Source organism: Scyliorhinus canicula, chromosome 19 (assembly GCF_902713615.1).
Source record: "Scyliorhinus canicula chromosome 19, sScyCan1.1, whole genome shotgun sequence".
In the NCBI taxonomy this organism is placed as follows: domain Eukaryota; kingdom Metazoa; phylum Chordata; class Chondrichthyes; order Carcharhiniformes; family Scyliorhinidae; genus Scyliorhinus; species Scyliorhinus canicula.
Window position 1 is genome coordinate 56,918,959 of NC_052164.1, and position 18,457 is coordinate 56,937,415.

The 18,457-nt window shown below is 48.4% G+C and overlaps 1 protein-coding gene across 1 annotated transcript in view; it reads left to right on the top strand.

Annotated features, from left to right (window-relative positions):
- Window positions 1-18,457, top strand: part of acad8 (acyl-CoA dehydrogenase family, member 8) — a 121,672-nt gene that overhangs the window by 7,580 nt on the left and 95,635 nt on the right. The window contains exon 2 of the mRNA XM_038779033.1: window positions 3,314-3,414. Within this exon, the coding sequence (XP_038634961.1) occupies window positions 3,314-3,414 (101 nt within the window). The remainder of the gene's footprint in view (window positions 1-3,313; window positions 3,415-18,457) is intronic.

An 18,457-nucleotide genomic window follows, 5' to 3' on the forward strand; every position in this document is an offset into this window, starting at 1 on the left:
GGGTTACTGGGTTATGGGGATAGGATAGATGTGTGGACTTGGGGAGAGTGCGCTTTCCAAGAGCCAGTACAGACTCAGTCGGCTGAATTGCCTCCTGCTGCACTGTAAATTGTCTGATTCTATATGGGTGCTGGGAGGAATTGGATCTGGTGGGGGAATGGGGGTAGGGGGGATATGTGGGCTGGTGGGGTTGGAGTGGCTTGGGTGGGGGAATGGGGGCTGGGGGCGAAATGGGGGCTGGAGAATGGGGGGCTGGGGGTGAAATGGGATCTGGGAGGGGGAAATGGGGGCTGGGGATAATCGGGGCAAATGGGGCTTGCGCGGAAATGGGGGCTGGGGGGAGAATGGGGGCAGGGGGAAGAAATAGGGGCTGGATGGGTAGGAGTAGGGGCTGTCTGGGGGGCAATGAGGGCTGGCTGGTGGGGGAATGGGGGCTGGTTGAGTGGGGGGGAAATGGGGGCTGGCTGGGGGGAGGAAATGGGGACTGGCTGGTGGGAGGAAATGGGGGCTGTCTGGGGGGAGGAAATGGGGGCTGGCTGTGGAGAGGAAATGGGGGCTGGCCGGGGTAGGGGGAAATGGGGGCTGGCTGGGGGAGGGGGAAATGGGGGCTGGCTGGGGAGGGGGAAATGGGGCCTGGAGGGGGAAATGGGGCCTGGCCGGGGGGGGGGAGGCGGAAATGGGGACTGGCCGGGAGAGGGGGAAATAGGGGCTGGCCATGGGGGAGGGGGAAATGGGGCTGGCCGGGGTGTGAGAGGGAAATGGAGCTGGCGGGGTGGGGGGGGGAAATGGGAGCTGGCCGGAGGGGGAATGGGGGCTGGCCAGGGAGGAGGGGGAAATGGGGGCTGGCCGGGGGAGGGGGATATGGGGGTTGGCCGGAGGGGGAGGGTGAAATTGGGGTTGGCCGGGGTGGAGGGGGAAATTGGGGTTGGCCGGGGTGGAGGGGGAAATGGGGGTTGGCCGGAGGGGGAGGGTGAAATTGGGGTTGGCCGGGGTGGAGGGGAAAATTGGGGTTGGCCGGGGTGGAGGGGGAAATGGGGGCTGGCCGGGGGAGATGGAAATGGGGGCTGGCCGGGGTGGAGGGGGAAATGGGGCTGTCCATGGGCGAATGGGGAATAGGGTGGGATATGGGGGTGGGAGGAAATGAGATCTAGGAGGGGACTTGGGGGGGGGGGGCGAGCGGGATGTGGGCTGGGGGCGGGGGGAAATGAGATCTAGGAGGGGACTTGGGGTGGGGGGTGGGGGAGATGTGGGCTGGAATGGGGGCTGGGGGGAAGTGGGGGTGGGGCTGAATGGGGGCTGTGGGAGGGCGCGAATGGTGGCTGTGGAATGTGGGGAAATGGGATCTGGAGGGGGAAATGGGGTTTGGGGGAAATGGCAGGGGTTTGGAGGGGCAGGGGGGAAATGGAGGCTGGGGGGGGGGGTGGCATGGTAGCATTATGGATAGCACAATTGCTTCACAGCTCCAGGGTCCCAGGTTCGATGCGTGATTTTCCTCCCACAATCCAAAGATGTGCAGGTTAGGCGGATTGGCCATGCTAAATTGCCCTTAGTGTCCAAAACTGCCCTTAGTGTTGGGTGGGGTTACTGGGTTATGGGGATAGGATAGAGGTGTGGGCTTGGGGAGAGTGCGCGTTCCAAGAGCCAGTACAGACTCAGTGAGCTGAATGGCCTCCTTCTGCACTGTAAATTGTCTGATTCTAAATGGGTGCTGGGAGGAATGGGATCTGGTGGGAGAATGGGGGTTGGGGGGAAATGTGGGCTGGGGGGGGAGGGTGGAGTGGCTTGGGTGGGGGAATGGTGGCTGGGGTGGGGGGAATGGTGGCTGGGGTGGGGGGAATGGGGGCTGGAGAATGGGGGGGCTGGGGGTGAAATGGGATCTGGGGGGAAATGGGGGCTGGGGGATAATCAGGGGAAATGGGGCTTGTGCAGAAATTGGGGCTGGGGGGAGAATGGGGGCAGGGGGGAGAAATGGGGGCTGGCTGGGGGGAATAAGGGCTGTTTGGGGAGGAATGGGGGCTGGCTTGGGGGGGAAAGGGGGCCGTCTGGGGGGGAATGGGGGCTGTCTGGGGGGGGAATGAGGGCTGGCTGGTGGGGGGAATGGGGGCTGGCCGGGGGAGGGGGAAATGGGGGCTGGCCAGGGTGGGGGGGGAAATGGGGGCTGGCCGGTGTGATATGGGGCTGGGGGCGGGGGGGAAATGAGATCCAGGAGGGGACTTTGGGGGGGGGGGGGGGGTGGCGAAATGTGGGCTGGGGTGGGGGAATGGGGGCTGGGGGGCAAGTGGGGGTGGGGCTGAATGGGGGCTGTGGGAGGGGGCGAATGGTGGCTGGGGAATGGGGGTGAGGGGGAAATGAGGGCTGGGGCTGAATGGGATATGGAGGGGGAAATGGGGTTTGGGGGAAATGGGAGGGGCTTTGGAGGGGCTTGGGGGAATGAGGGGTAGGGGGAAATGGGGACTGGGGGGCAGGGGAAATGGGAGCAAATTGGGGCTGGGGGGCAAATTGTTGCTGGGGAGACAAATCGGGGCTGGGAAGTAGAAATGGCGGCCGTGGCTAGGCAAATGGGGGCTGGGGATGCGGAAATGGGGGCTGGGGGTGGTTGGGGGGAGGGAAATGGGGGCTGGGACCTGCAGATAGTGATGGTGGGGGGGGTGGGTGGAGAGAGAATGGGGGCTGGGACCTATGGGGGTAATATCAGCTGGAAGGGAAAGGAGTGGGGTCGGTCCACAATCAGCCAATAAATTGGTGCCAGGAGTGAGAATGTTCCATTGTAGGAAGAGACTGAGCAAGGTTTAAAAAAAAATAAAAATCGTTTATTGTCACGAGTAGGCTTCAATGAAGTTACTGTGAAAAGCCCCTAGTCGCCACATTCCGGCGCCTGTTCGGGAAGGCTGGTACGGGAATCGAACCCTGCTGCTGGCCTGCTTGGTCTGCTTTAAAAGCCAGCGATTTAGCCGAGTGAGCTAAACCAGCCCGGTTTGAGAGATTTCGAGGGCATGGTCAATAGGCATGTCTTGATAAGAGTAAATAAGGAGGAACTGTAGATGCAGCAGAATTGGTTATCAGGAGACTTTAAGACAATTAACAAGAGAGTCAGAGGAAACTTTTTTATAAAGTGAGCTGTTGTGGTCGCTGTTTATTATTAACTTTCAATGGGGAATGGGTAAATACGTCAAATGTTTGTGGGCGATGGGCCAGAGTAGGACTGATTGGATAAGTCTATCAGAAGGGTTCACACAAGCCGGATGAGCTGAATGGCTTCCTGCTATAAGATAGCGTGTCACAATGTTGCCATATCCACATTTTTCTCTTGCAGCCTCCACTGGGCTCTCAGATGACCAAAAAGGATTCCAGAAAGTGGCCTTCAGTTTTGCTTTGAATGAAATGGCTCCACACATGGCAGAGTGGGATCAGAAGGTAAACTGACAATTTCACTGACATAACCACTTACCAGAGTTAGAATACTTCAGAAGAACCAATAAATGAGTCTCCTACTTGATTTAACTTTACACATTCACCACTCTTGAAGATTTATATTTCAATCAACTGGTTGACCATTAAGATAATTTGGGGTCCCAGTACCAGGCTATAACGATTCTGCAAAGTGGTCCCACAACTGCTGAATCAGATCGGAACTCTGACACACCCAGTTGCCGTTTCTGACAACTGAGCAAGTCATGATTCCTGAGCTCCAATGACATCCTCAGCATTGATGACATGGGTGAAGCATTTTTCTTTGTTCTTTCATGAGATGTGGCCATCACTGGCAAGGCCATCGTTTGTTTCCCACGAACTGCCTTGCTAGGACATAAGAGTCAACCACATTATTGTGTATCGGAATCGCAAGTAGGGCAGGCCAGAGCAGGTAAGGACAGCAGATTCTCGTCCCTGAAGGACAACAGTGTACCCAGATAGGCTTGTTGCAACGATTGAGGAACGATTGAACGCTGTTCATGTATCTACATCCACAACCTCCCCTGGCAACGAGTTCCAGGCACTTAGCACCCTCTGCGTAAAAAACCTGCTTTGCGTATCTCCTTGCCCCACGGACCTTAAATCTATGCCCCCTGGTGTCTGACTCCTCCACCCTGGCATAGAGTGCCTGTCCATCCACTCTATCCATGCCCTTCATAATCTTGTAGGCCTCTATCGGTGACCCCTCAACCTCTATTTTTCTAATGTAAACAGTCCAAGTCTATTCAGCCTCTACGCATAGCCAACACCCTCCAGACCAGGCAACATCCTGCTGAACCTCCTCTGCACCCATTCCAAAGCTTCCACATCCTCCTGGTTGTGAGGTGACCAGAATTGTGCGCAGTATTCCAATGCAGACTTACTAAGATTCTATACAACTGTAGCATGACTTACCATTTTTCATACTCGATGCCTCGTCCAATGAAGGCAAACAAGTCTGCTTTCTTGACTACCTTGTCCACTTGTGTTGCCACTTTCAAAGATCTGTGGACCTGCACGCCCAAATCTTTCTGATTTTCTCTATTCCAAATAGTTTTGCCATTTGCAGTATATTTCCCCTCTATGTTAGACCTACCAAAATGTATACATCACATTTGTCTGGATTAAACTCCATTTCTCTGCCCAAGTCTCCAACCTATCTATGTCCTGCTGTATCCTCTGACAATCCTCAACATTATCTGCCACTCCACCAACCTTGCTGTCGTGGCAAATTTACTAATCAGACGAGCTACATTTTCCTCCAAATTGTTTATGTATACTTCAAACAACAGAGGCCCAAGCACAGATCCCTGTGGAACACCACGAGTCCCAGCTAGTATTCAGAAAAACATCATTGTACTGCTATGCTTTGCCTTCTGTGACCGAGCCAGTTCTGTATCCATCTTACCACCTCATCTCTGATCCCGTGAGACTTCATCTTTTGTACCAGTCTGCCATGAGGCACCTTGTCAAAGGCTTTACTGATGTCCATGTAAACAACATCCACCCCCATATCAATCTTTGTCACCTCCCCAAAAAACTCCATCAAGTTAGTGAGGCATGACCTCCCCTTCACAAAACTATGCTGTCTATCACTAATAAGTCCATTTGTTTCCAAATGGGTATAAATCCTGTCTCTGAGAATTCTCTCCAATAATTTTCCTACTACCGTCGTGAGGCTCACCGACCTATAGTTCATAAGATATAGGAGCGAATTAGGCAATTCGGCCCATCGGGTCTGCTCCGCCCGCTGATATGTGCCTCACCTGCTACTTACAATGTTACAGACCAAGAGCTGGATTGCGAAATCAGCAAGAGCATCTCCTCCCAAGAACACATGACCTCGGAGCGGGAGTAGGCAACTTAACCGCCCGAGTCTAACACCCTCAGTGTGATCATGGCTGATCCCACCGTGGCCTCAACTCTACCGTCCTGCCAGTTCTCCATAACCCTTCAACCAATCAAAAATCGGTCTAACCCCTCCTTAAATTTATTCACTGTCCCTGCATCCACCTCACTCTGGGTAGAAAATTGCACAGATTCACAATCCTTTGGGAGAAGTAGTTTTTCCTCAGATCTGTTAAATTTGCTACTTCTTGCTCTAAGATTATAATAATCTTTATTGTCACAAGTAGGCTTACATTAACACTGCAATGAAGTTACTGTGAATTGTTGCCTTTTTTACCTTCTGCAAATATGGCAGTCAGTGAGGTTGCCCTCCTTCCTTTGGATATCAGTATTCTAATGCTCAGAGTGGCCAGGTATCAAATGTTACCACCACAAGGTTCAACTGGCTATCGATCAAAGAGCCAAACACTAGTTAGTTAGTTCAAGATCAAGGCTACTTTATTTACACAGACAATTGATCATGCAACATAAACACTAATAGTTAAACTACACCTATCGACTGACAACCTGTACTTAACTTCAGGCTTAGATCAGAGGAACAGTGGCCGTTGTTCGATTCTGTATCTATCGGGTCTGTAGAAGTAACTGCTGCTCAGCTAGGCTCATCCGTCTGGTAGCGGGTGTTGAACTTGAACTTGCTTCTGGTGGTGCTGCACTTGGAAGCAGACGTTGCCGGGGCACCAGGTCCATGAGAGGCTGAACACATGGTGGACTCTCTTTTTATCCTTGGGGGTTTTCACGCTCTTTTGGATTCTCCTTCAGTTTGGACCCCACTAATTGGGTGATTCCTGATCACTATGTTCGATTCAAACCAATAAATGGGTGGGTTCCTTGATGGCTGGGTGTGTCCCAAGCGGTCATTGACCCTGTTCTTTACACTTCCCTAGTACAGTGAGTGGTGCCGAAATGCCTGGGACTGTATCGGTCGCTCAAGTATCAGTCCTTTGTCTGGTGGAGATGGGCCATCAAATGCGAATCGGTTGGGGGTTTCGATACCGTCTGGATTCCTCGTTCACAAATATACATTAAGGCTCTGAGCTTGCCTGAATCTCGCATTGTTCATTTTTCCCGCTATGCGTTGCGACCTTCTCTGTTCCTGGTTGTAAGTGGCCATCCCAGATGGCTACAGAATATCCCCGAGTCGCCACAGTCTGGTGCCTATTCGGGTACACAGAGAGAAAATTCAGAATGTCCAATTCACTTAACAGCACGTCTTTCGGGACTTGTGGGAGAAAACCCACGCATCCGCACAGACAGTGATCCAAGCTGGGAATCAAACCTCGTATCCTGGCACTGTGAAGCAACAGTGTTACCCACTGTGCTACCACCCTTGATTTTAGAATGCCCCACAAGAGGAAGCATCAGCTCCACGTCTACTTTATCAATATCTTTTAGCATCTTGTACACCTCAATTAGATCTCCCCTCATTCTTTTAAACTGTAGAGTGTATAGACCTAAACTGTTTAATCTGGCCTCATATGACAAACCCCTCATCTCTGAAATCAATTTAGTGAACCACCTCTGAACTGCCTCCAATGCCACTACATCTTTCCTCAAATAAGTTAACCAAAACTGTGCACAATATTCCAGATGTGGTCTTGCCAATACCTTATATAGTTGCAACACTTCCTTACCTTGAGATTCAATTCCTCTTGCTATAAATGCCAACATTCCATTTGCTTTCCTTATTATCTGCTGCACCTGCGTGCTCGTTTTCTGTGACTCATGCACGAGGACACCCAGATCTCTATGCATCGGAGCACCCCAAAGTCTCTCCCCATTTAGAATATAAGTTGCCTTTCCATTTTTGCGACCAAACTGCATGACCTCACACTTTAAACTCTATCTGCCACATTTTGCCCCACTCTCCAAACCTATCTATATCCATCTGTAAGGTCCTTATTTCCTCATTCCAACTTACTGTCCCATCTATTTTTGTATCATCTGCAAATTTGGCTATAGAACGTTCTATCCCTGTATCCAAGTCATTAATAAAGATTGTAAATAGCTGGGGCCCAAGGACCGAACCCTGTGGCACCCTACAAGTTACATCTTGCCATCCAGAAAAAGACCAACTTATCCCGACTCAATGTCTCCTGTCCATCAGCCAGTCTTCAACCAAGCTCATAAATTACCCTGGTCCCATGTCATCACACCTTGTTAATTAACCTGCCTGTGCGGTACCTTACCAAACGCCTTCAGGAAGTCCAGATAGACCACATCTACAGGATCTTCATTATCCACTTTGCTTGTTACATCTTCGAAGAACTTGAGCAAATTAGTCAAACTTGATTTGCCCTTCATAAAACCATGATGACTGATGGATAGCGCTTTGTCTTTCCAAATGTCTCGATAATACGTCCTTGATAATTGATAGTTACAATTTTCCAACAACAGATGTTAAACTATTCTGTAATTTCCCACCTGCCTCCCTCCCTTTTCGAGAAAGGGTGTTACGTTAGCATTTTTTCAATCCACTGGAACATAGAACAGTACAGCGCAGTACAGGCCCTTCGGCTCTCGATGTTGCGCCAACCTGTGAAACCACTCTAAAGCCCATCTACACTATTCCCTTATCATCCATATGTCTATCCAATGACCATTTCGAATGCCCTTAGTGTTGGCGAGTTCACTACTGTTGCAGACAGGACATTCCACGCCCTTCCTACTCTCTGGGTAAAGAACCTACCTCTGACATCTATCCGATATCTATCTCCCCTCAATTTAAAGCTATCTCCCCTCGTGCTAGACATCACCATCCAAGGAAAAAGGCTCTCACTGTCCACCCTATCTAATCCTCTGATAATCTTGTATGCCTCAATTAAGTCACCACTTAACCTTCTCTCTAACGAAAACAGCCTTAAATTCCACACCATAGGCCTTCTTCACAACCCTATCAACCTGGGTTGAAACTTTCAGGGATCTATGCACATGGACACCGAGATCTCTCTGCTCATCCACACTACCAAGAATCCATTAGCCCAGTACTTATTCCTTCCAAAATGAATCACCTGTTTAGCACAGGGCTAATTCGCTGGCTTTGAAAGCAGACCAAGGCAGGCCAGCAGCACGGTTCGATTCCCGTAACAGCCTCCCTGAACAGGCGCCGGAATGTGGCGACTAGGGGCTTTTCGCAGTAACTTCATTTGAAGCCTACTCGTGACAATAAGCGATTTTCATTTCATTTCATTTCATTCAGTTTCACTTTTCTGCATTAAACTCCATTTGCCACCTCAGCCCAGCTCTGCAGATCATCTATGTACCTCTGTAACTTGTAACATCCTTCTGCACTGTCCACAACTCCACCGACTTTAGTGTCATCTGCAAATTTACTCACCCATTCTTCTACGCCCTCCTCCAGGTCATTTATAAAAATGACAAACAGCAGTGGCCCCAAAACAGATCCTTGTGGTACACCACTAGTAACTGGACTCCAGTCTGAACATTTCCCATCCACCACCACTCTTTGTCTTCTTCCAGCTCGCCAATTTCTGATCCAAACTGCTAAATCACCCTGAATCCCATGCCTCCGTATTTTCTGCAATAGCCTACCGTGGGGATCCTTATCAAACGCTTTACTGAAATCCATACACACCACATCAACTGCTTTACCCTCATCCACCTATTTTGGTCACCTTCTCAAAGAACTCAATAAGGTTTGTGAGGCACGACCTGCCCTTCACAAAACCGTGTTGACTATCTCTAATCAAATTATTCCTTTCCAGATGATTATACATCCTATCTCTTATAAACCTTTCCAAGACTTTGCCCACAACAGAAGTAAGGCTCACTGGTCTATAGTTACCGGGGTTGTCTCTACTCCCCTTCTTGAACATGGGGACAACATTTGCTATCCTCCAGTCTTCTGGCACTATTCCTGTAGACAAAAGTGACTTAAAGATCAAAGCCAAAGGCTCAGCAATCTCCTCCCTAGCTTCCCAGAGAACCCTAGGATAAATCCCATCCGGCCCAGGGGACTTATCTATTTTCACTCTTTCCAGAATTGCTAACACCTCCTCCTTATGAACCTCAAGCCCTTCTAGTCTAGTAGCCTGTATCTCAGTATTCTCCTTGACAACATTGTCTTTTTCCTGTGTGTATACTGACGAAAAATATTCATTTAGCACCTCTCCTATCTCCTCGGACTCCACGCTCAACTTCCCACTACTGTCCTTGACTGGCCCTACTCTTACCCTAGTCATTCTTTTATTCCTGACATATCTATAGAAAGCTTTAGGGTTATCCTTGATCCTACCTGCCAAAGACTTCTCATGTCCCCTCCTGGCTCTTCTTAGCTCTCTCTTTAGGTCCTTCCCAGCTAACTTGTAACTCTCGAGCGCCCTAACTGAACCATCACGTCTCATCTTTACATAAGCCTCCTTCTTCCTCTTGGCAAGTGTTTCAACTACTTTAGTAAACCACGGTTCCCCCGCTCGACCACTTCCTCCCTGCCTGACGGGTACATACTTATCAAGGACACGCAGTAGCTGTTCCTTGAACAAGCTCCACATTTCAATTGTACCCATTCCATGCAGTTTCCCTCCCCATCCGATGCATCCTAAGTCTTGTCTCATCGCATCATAATTGCCTTTCCCCCAGATATAACTCTTGCCCTGCGGTATATACCTATCCCTTTCCATCACTAAAGTAAACGTAATCAAATTGTGGTCACTATCACCTAAGTGCTCACCTACCTCCAAATCTAACACCTGTCCTGGTTCATTACCCAGTACCAAATCCAATATGGCCTTGCCTCTCGTTGGCCTATCTACATACTGTGTCAGGAACCCTCCTGCACACATTGGACAAAAACGGACCCATCTAAAGTACTCAAACTATAGTGTTGGAAAGTTAAAGTCCCCCATAACAACTACCCTGTTACTTTCGCTCCTATCGAGAATCATCTTTCAATCCTTTCCTCTACATCTCTGGAACTTTTCGGAGGCCTATAGAAAATCCTTAACAGGGTGACCTCTCCTTTTCTGTTTCTAACCTCAGTGCATACTACCTCAGTAGACGAGTCCTCATCAAACGTCTTTTCTGCCACCGTAATACTGTCCTTGACTAACAATGCCACCCCTCCCCCTCTTTTACCACCTTCCCTGAGCTTACTGAAATATCTAAACCCCGGCACCTGCAACAACCATTCCTCTCCCTGCTCTATCCGAAATGGCCACAACATCGAAGTCCCAGGTACCAACCCATACCGCAAGTTCACCCACCTTATTCCTGATGCTCCTGGCATTGAAGTAGACACACTTTAAACCACCTTCCTGCCTGCCGTTACACTCCTGCAACTTTGAAACCTTACTCATGACCTCACTACTCTCAACCTCCTGTATACTGGAGCTACAATTCAGGTTCCCAATCCCCTGCTGAACTAGTTTAAACCCTCCCGAAGAGCATTAGCAAATTTCCCCCCCAGGATATTGGTACCCCTCTGGTCCAGGTGCAGACCATCCCGTTTGTAGAGGTCCCACCTACCCCTGAATGAGCCCCAATTGTCCAGGAATCTGAAACCCTCCCTCCTGCACCATTCCTGTAGCCACGTGTTCAACTGCTCTCTCTCCCTATTCTTTGTCTCGCTAGCACGTGGCATGGGTAACAACCCAGAGATAATAACTCTGTTTGTCCTATATCTAAGTTTCCACCCTAGCTCCCTGAATTCCTGCCTGACATCCCTATCCCTTTTCCTACCTATGTCGTTGGTACCTATGTGGACCACGACTTGGGGCTGCTCCCCCTCCCCCTTAAGGATACCAAAAACACGATCCGAGACATCGCGGACCCTGGCACCTGGGAGGCAACACACCAACCGCGAGTCCCTCTCGTTCCCACAGAATCTCCTATCTATCCCCCTAACTATGGAGTCTTCAATGACTAATGCTCTACTCCTCTCCCCCTTCCTTTCTGAGCAACAGGGACATACTCTGTGCCAGAGACCTGTACCCCATGGCTTACCCCTGGTAAGTCGTCCCCGCCAACAGTATCCAAAGCGGTATACTTGTTACTGAGGTGAACTACCACAGGGGATCCCTGTATTGACTGCTTCCTCCCAGTCCCTCTCACCATCACCCATCTATCTTTATTCTTCGGAGTAACGACGTCCCTGAAGCTTCTATCTCTGACCACCTCTGCCTCCCGAATGATCCGAAGTTCATCCAGCTCCAGTTCCCTAACATGGTTTCTGAGGAGCTGTAGATGGGTGCACTTCCCACAGATGAAATCAGCAGGGACACTGACGGCGTTCCCCCACCTCAAACATTCTGCAGGAGGAACATTGTACTGCCTTCCCTGCCATCACCTCTAGATAAAAGAAAGGAAGAGCTTATCTGATATTCACTCAACCCCTTAGGTTAGAGGAGGTGGACGGATGGGGACACTACAAGTCTCGGGTTCAGCAACCGCCCAACTTATATACAGGTACTAACAAATCTTCCCAGAAATCCCCACGGCCGACTCCTGCAGCTCTAAAGGTAAGTTTTTAAAGTTAAACTTACCTTACCGACAGGCCCCTGGACACTGCTCCCGGCGAAAATCTGAAGGCCGCTTTCTCCTGCAAGGTAAGTTTTTAACATTAAACATACATTCCCGATAGGCCCCTGGACACTGCACCCGCCGAAAATCTGAAGGCCGCTTTCTCCTGCAAGGTAAGTTTTAAAAGTTAAACTTATCTTCCCGACAGGCCGCTGGACACTGCTCCCGCCGAAAATCTGAAGGCCGCTTTCTCCTGCCAGGTAAGTTTTTATAGTTAAGCTTACCATCCCGACAGGCCTCTGGACACTGCTCCCGCCGAAAATCCATAGAATTTTGGAATATCATAACCAATGGTTCCACTATCTCTGCTGCCACTTCCTTTAACACCTCAGGATGTAGGCTAGGACCCTGGGGACTTGTCTGCCCTCTATCCAAAGATTTTGTTGAGTACTGTTTCCCTATTGATGCTGATAGCTCCAAGTTCCACCCTTTCTTCTACCTCTGAATTGCACGTTCCTGTAGGAATGATACTAGTGTCCTCCACTGTGAAAACTGAGGTAACGTATTGATTTAGCATCTCTGCTATTTTTGTGTTCCCAATATTAACTCACTAGTTTCATCTTCTCAGAAGCCAGCATTCACATTTGTGATTCCCTTCCCTTTTAAGCACCTGTAGATGCTTTTGCTATCCTTTTTGATATTTTGAGAATTCTTTTTCCGTAATTTACCTTTGTTCTTTATATTACTTTAAAAAAAATATTCCGTTGCTTATGTTTGAAAGTTTCACAATCTTCAAGTGTGCCACTGGTCTTAGCAATATGATATAACTTAGTTTTTTTCTTTATAATGTCTTTGACCTCCTTGTTTAGACATGGATGTTTTTTAACCCCTCTTCCCATGTTTCTTCCTCACTGGGATATATTTTAGTTGTGAGGAATTGAATATTTCCTTAAACAACCCATCAGCTGTCCTACCTTTTAGCCTTTCTGCTCAGTCTATACGGGCCAAATCTAACCTCAATTCTATGTTTAATTCCAGAACACTAGTGCGGGATTCCAGTTTCTCGCCCTAAACCTGAATCTTGAATTCTTATATTATGGTCACTACTCCCTAGTGGATCCTTAATGGGCTGGTTTAGCACACGGCTAAATCGCTGGCTTTGAAAGCAGACCAAGGCAGGCCAGCAGCACGGTTCAATTCCCGTACCAGCCTTCCCGAACAGGCGCCGGAATGTGGCGACTAGGGGCTTTTCACAGTAACTTCATTTGAAGCCTACTTGTGACAATAAGCGATTTTCATTTCATTTCAACTATGAGGTCATTAATTAATCCCTCCTCATTACAAAATACCAAATCAAGAGTAGCCTCCTGCCTGGTTGGTTCCCCAACATACTGTTCCAAGAAACAATCTCTAATGCATTCAATGAACTCTGCCTCCAGGCTTCTCATGCCAATTTGATTACTCCAGTCCATGTGCATATTAAAATTACCCATTATTATTGCCGGACCTGGGCAGCACGATGGCGCAGTGGATTAGCCCACCGTGCCGAGGTCCCAGGTTCGATCCCGGCTCTGGGTCACTGTCCGTGTGGAGTTTGCACATTCTCCCCATCTTTGCGTGGTTCCCGACCCCACAACCCAAAAGATGTACAGGGAAGGTGTATTGGCCACGCTAAATTGCACCGTAATTGGAAAAAATGAGTTGGGTACTCTAAATTTCTAAAAAAAAAAAAATTATTGCCGGTCCTTTCTTGCAAGCCCCCAGTATTTCCTGGCTTATACTGTGCCCCACTGTAGAACTACTGTTTGGGGATCTATAGATTACTACCCAGACTGATTCAACAACTTGATCTCCAGTGCTTATGTCATAGAATCATGGAATCATAGAATTTACAGTGCAGAAGGAGGCCATTCAGCCCATCGAGTCTGCACCAGCCCTCGGAAAGAGCACCCTACCCAAGCCCACACCTCCACCCTATCCCAGCAACCTCACCTAACTTTTTTTGGACACTAAGAGCAATTTAACATTGCCAATCCACCTCACCTGCACATCTTTGGACTGTGGGAGGAAACCGGAGCACCAGGAGGAAACCCACGCACACAGGGGGAGGACGTGCAAACTCGCACAGACAGTGACTCAAGCCGGGAATCGAACCTGGAGCTGTGAAGCAACTGTGCTAACCACTGTGCTACCGTGCTGCCCCTCATTTCCCATTACTCCTTTCCTCACTAGCAGGGCTACGCCACCTCCTTTTCCTTTCATCCCATCTTTCTGAAATACACTTGGATATTCAATTGCCAGACCTGGTCTTCCTCTGACCATGTATCAGTAATTCCGATCAAGTCATAACCTTTTGTTTCTATTTGCGACATTAGCTCATTATTACGAATGCTTTTTGCATTCAGATACAAAGCTTTTATTTTACTGTTAGATTTTCCTACTCTTCTATAATTCCTTGGTGCATTAATGATGTGGAGATGCCGGCGTTGGACTGGGGTGAGCACAGTAAGAAGTCTTACAACACCAGGTTAAAGTCCAACAGGTTTGTTTCAAACACGAGCTTTCGGAGCACGGCTCCTTCTTCAGGTAAATTGGTGCATTAAGACAGTCACCTGTTCCATCCCTCATTTTTATTTTCTGGTAACCAACCACCACATCGCTAACCTGCACTTTTACCTCCTCCTTTAAATTGGAGTTTTCTAATTTCCCCTACAACTTAGTTTCCAGAATTATCCCTTCAACCTTTCTTAATCAGCTACCACATTACCTGTTCTCCAGACCTCTGGAATCTCACCTGCAGCCAATGAGGATACAAAGATGTCAGTCGAGGCCCCAGAAATTTCTTCCCTTGGTATTCCGGGATAAATCCCGTCCGATCCAGGAGACCTATCTGCCTTAATATCTTTTAGAAGTCCCAGTACATCCTCCGTTTCGATGTCAACATGACCCAGACTGTCCACACACCCTACCCAAGAATCATCTTCCACAAAGTCCTTTGGTGAACACTGATGCAAAGTACTCATTAGTACCTCGCCCATTTCCTCTGGCGCAACACATAGATTCTCCCCACTGTCCTTAAGTGGTCCAATTCTTTCCCTGGCCACCCTCTTGCTTTTTACATATGAATAAAAAGCTTTGGGATTCACCTTAATCCGACCTATCATAGATCATAGAATTTACAGTGCAGAAGGAGGCCATTCGGCCCATCGAGTCTGCACCGGCTCTTGGAAAGAGCACCCTACCCAAGGTCAACACCTCCACCCTATCCCCATAACCCAGTAACCCCACCCAACACTAAGGGCAATTTTGGACACTAAGGGCAATTTATCATGGCCAATCCACCTAACCTGCACATCTTTGAACTGTGGGAGGAAACCGGAGCACCCGGAGGAAACCCACGAACACGCGGGGAGGATGTGCAGCCTCCGCACAGACAGTGACCCAAGCCGGAATCGAATCTGGGACCCTGGAGCTGTGAAGCAATTGTGCTATCCACAATGCTACCATGCTGCCCTGTGTCAGATGTCTCGGTGGGAGAGAATTTCGGTGACAGTGACCGTGACCACAACTCCTTGATCTTTACCATAGTCATTGCCGAGGACTTTACATGACCCCTCTTAGTCCTTCTAATTTCCTGCTTCAGTGCTTTCCTACTTTCTTTATACTGAAGTGTTCTGACTGTCCCCAACCTTCTAGACGGCACAAAAGTTTTCTTTTTGTTTTGACGAGGTTCACAATATCCCTGGTTATCCAAGGCTCCCTAAACTTCCCATACTTATCCTTCGTTCTCTCAGGAACGTGCCTTTCCTGAATCCTAATCAACTGTCGCGTAAAAGACTTCCACATGTCCCAATGCTGATTTACCCTCCAACATCCGCACCCAATCCAAATTCTTTAATCCTGTCTCATGTTATCGTAATTTGCCTTTCCCCAGTTTAGCACATTAACATGAGGTTTATCCTCATCCCTATTTAAAAGTACCCTAAAACCTATGGAATTGTGGTCACTACTCCCAAAATGTTCCCCTCCGGAAACCTCATCCAGCCTCATTCCCGAATGCCAGATCCAGTACTACCCCTTCCCTAGTTGGACTATCCAAGTATTGCATCAAGAAGGCTTCCTGGATACACCTTGCAACTCTGCCCCATCCAAGCCCCAGCACTAAGTGAGTCCCAGTCAATATAGGCAAAATCAAAATCCCCGGCACAACAGCCCTGTTACTTTTGCACCTATCCAAAATCTCTCTACTTACAGCACAAGGCCAGTAAGATTAAGAGGAAAAGCAGGCAGGGAGTGGTTGGTCAATGCTGGTGTGCTGAAGTGCATTAGTTTTCATGCGAGGAGTATTTCAGATAAGAAAGATGAACATAGAGCTGGGATTAGTACATGGAATTATGATGTTGCTGTTACAGAAAGAGGGACAGGATTGGCAATGAAACATTCCCGGATTTAGATGCTTCAGGCAGGATAGAGGGGGTTGCAAAAGGGGTGGGAGAGTTGCATTATTGGCTAAGGAGAATATCGCAGCTGTGCTGAGGGAGGATAGCTTGGAGAGTTCAGGCAGCGAGGCAATATGGGTTGAGCTCAGGAATAGGAAGGGTGCTGTCACAATGTTGGGGGTTTCTACAGACCTCCTAACAGCCACTGGGAGATACAGGAGCAGATATGCAGACTGATCTTGAAAAGATGCATAAACAATAGAGTTTTGTGGTGGGTGATTTTAACTTTCCCTGTATTGACTGGGACACACTTACTGCCAGAGGCATGGATGGAGGAGAATTTGTAAGGAGCATCCAGGAGGGTTTCTTGAAACAATATGTAACTAGCCCAACTCTGGAAGGGGCCATATTAGACCTGGTGCTGGGGAATGAGCCCGGCCAGGTGATCGAAGTTTCAGTCGCAGATCATTTTGGGAACAGTGATCATAATTCTGTAAGTTTTAAGCTGCTTATGGATAAGGACAAGAGTGGTCCTCAAGTAAAGGTGTTAGACTGGGGGAAGGCTAATTACAACAGCATTAGGCAGGATCTGGAGAGTGTTGACTGGGTGAGGCTGTTTGAGGGAAAATCAACATCCTGCATGTGAGAGACTTTCAAATGTCAGTTGATTGGAATTCAGGACCAGCATGTACCTGTGAGGACGATAGGCAAGGGTGGCAAGTATGGGGAACCCTGGATAACGAGGGTTTTTATGAACCTTGCCAAAAAGAAAAAGGAAGCATTTGTAAGGTACCTTTAAGAAATGGGTGTTTATTACTGCAGTGATGTCAGAATGGGTGGAGCTGCGCTATCTGTCAGCTTTTTACTTTTGTTTTTGAGCAGGCTGCAGGGTGTGTTTTAGTTTCGTTTTCAGTGTTGGAGCTGAAGCCAGACCAAGCAGGTGTACTGCTGTTCTATCTGCCATCAAAAGACTATCTCTTGATCATTTGGTGAATACAGAATTATAAATGTTTTCAGTAGTGACCTGATGTGCTTCTGAATTAGGTTTTGTTTTTAAGTCGTATGGATGTTAAAATGAAAGTTTAAAGGATTACTTAGTGTTGTAGTCTTTGGAGGTTGTATTTGAATTAATGGTTGCTAAGATGTTCACTATATGTTTTAAAAAGGTTAACTTGAGTTCATAGAATAAACATTGTTTTGCTTTCAGAAATATTTTTCCAATTCTGCTGTACCACACCTGTAGAGTGGGCTGTGTGCTCCCCATACCACAATCTAATATAAGTTGTGGGTCAGGTGAACTCCATGATACGCTTTGGGGTTCTCTTGAACCCTGGCCCATAACAGGAGAGTCTGGAATACAAATCGGAACCTTGGCAGGACCTTCATTTTCACCACTTGGACCCTTCCCACCAGTGTCAGGTGTAGCGTATCCCATTTCCTAAAGTCCTCCACCAGCTTTGTTAAGTTTATTTATGCAACGTTGCTCACTTCCCCCATCACCTGGCCACCTCGGATACCTAAACCTATCTCTGACTACCCTAATGGCAACACTTCTAAATTAGCACCCCAACCCGCCACGTTCACCGTAAACACCTCGCTTTTTCCCACATTTAACTTGTAGCCCGAGAAGGTCCCGAACCTCTAATAAGCCCATAATTCTCTCCATACTCTCCAACAGGTCTGAAACATACAACAGCAGGTCATCCGCATACAGTGACACGCGGTACTTTCTACTCCTCATGATCCCCTGCCACTGCTGACCCCTAAGGGCCATCGGCAAGGGTTCTATCACTTGCACAAACAACGGCGGCGACAACAGACACCCCAGCCTCGTTTCCCTATGCAAACTGAAGCTCCGTGAACTGGTCTTGTTTGTCTGTACACTCGCCACCGGGGCCACGTACAGCAGACACATCCATGCCACAAACTTCGGCCCGAACCCAAACCTTCCCAGAACCTCAAACATGTACCGTCACTCTACCCGGTCAAAAGCCTTCCCCGCATCCATAGATACCACTACCTCCGGTACCCGTCCCCTCGACGGGGTAATTATCACATTTAATAACCACCTCATACTATTGGAAGGTTACCTACCCTTCATAAAGCCCGTTTGGCCATCTGCGAACTTAGATTCTCCCCCCCAGTAATTTAGGCAACGCTTTCACATCTGTATTCAACAGTGA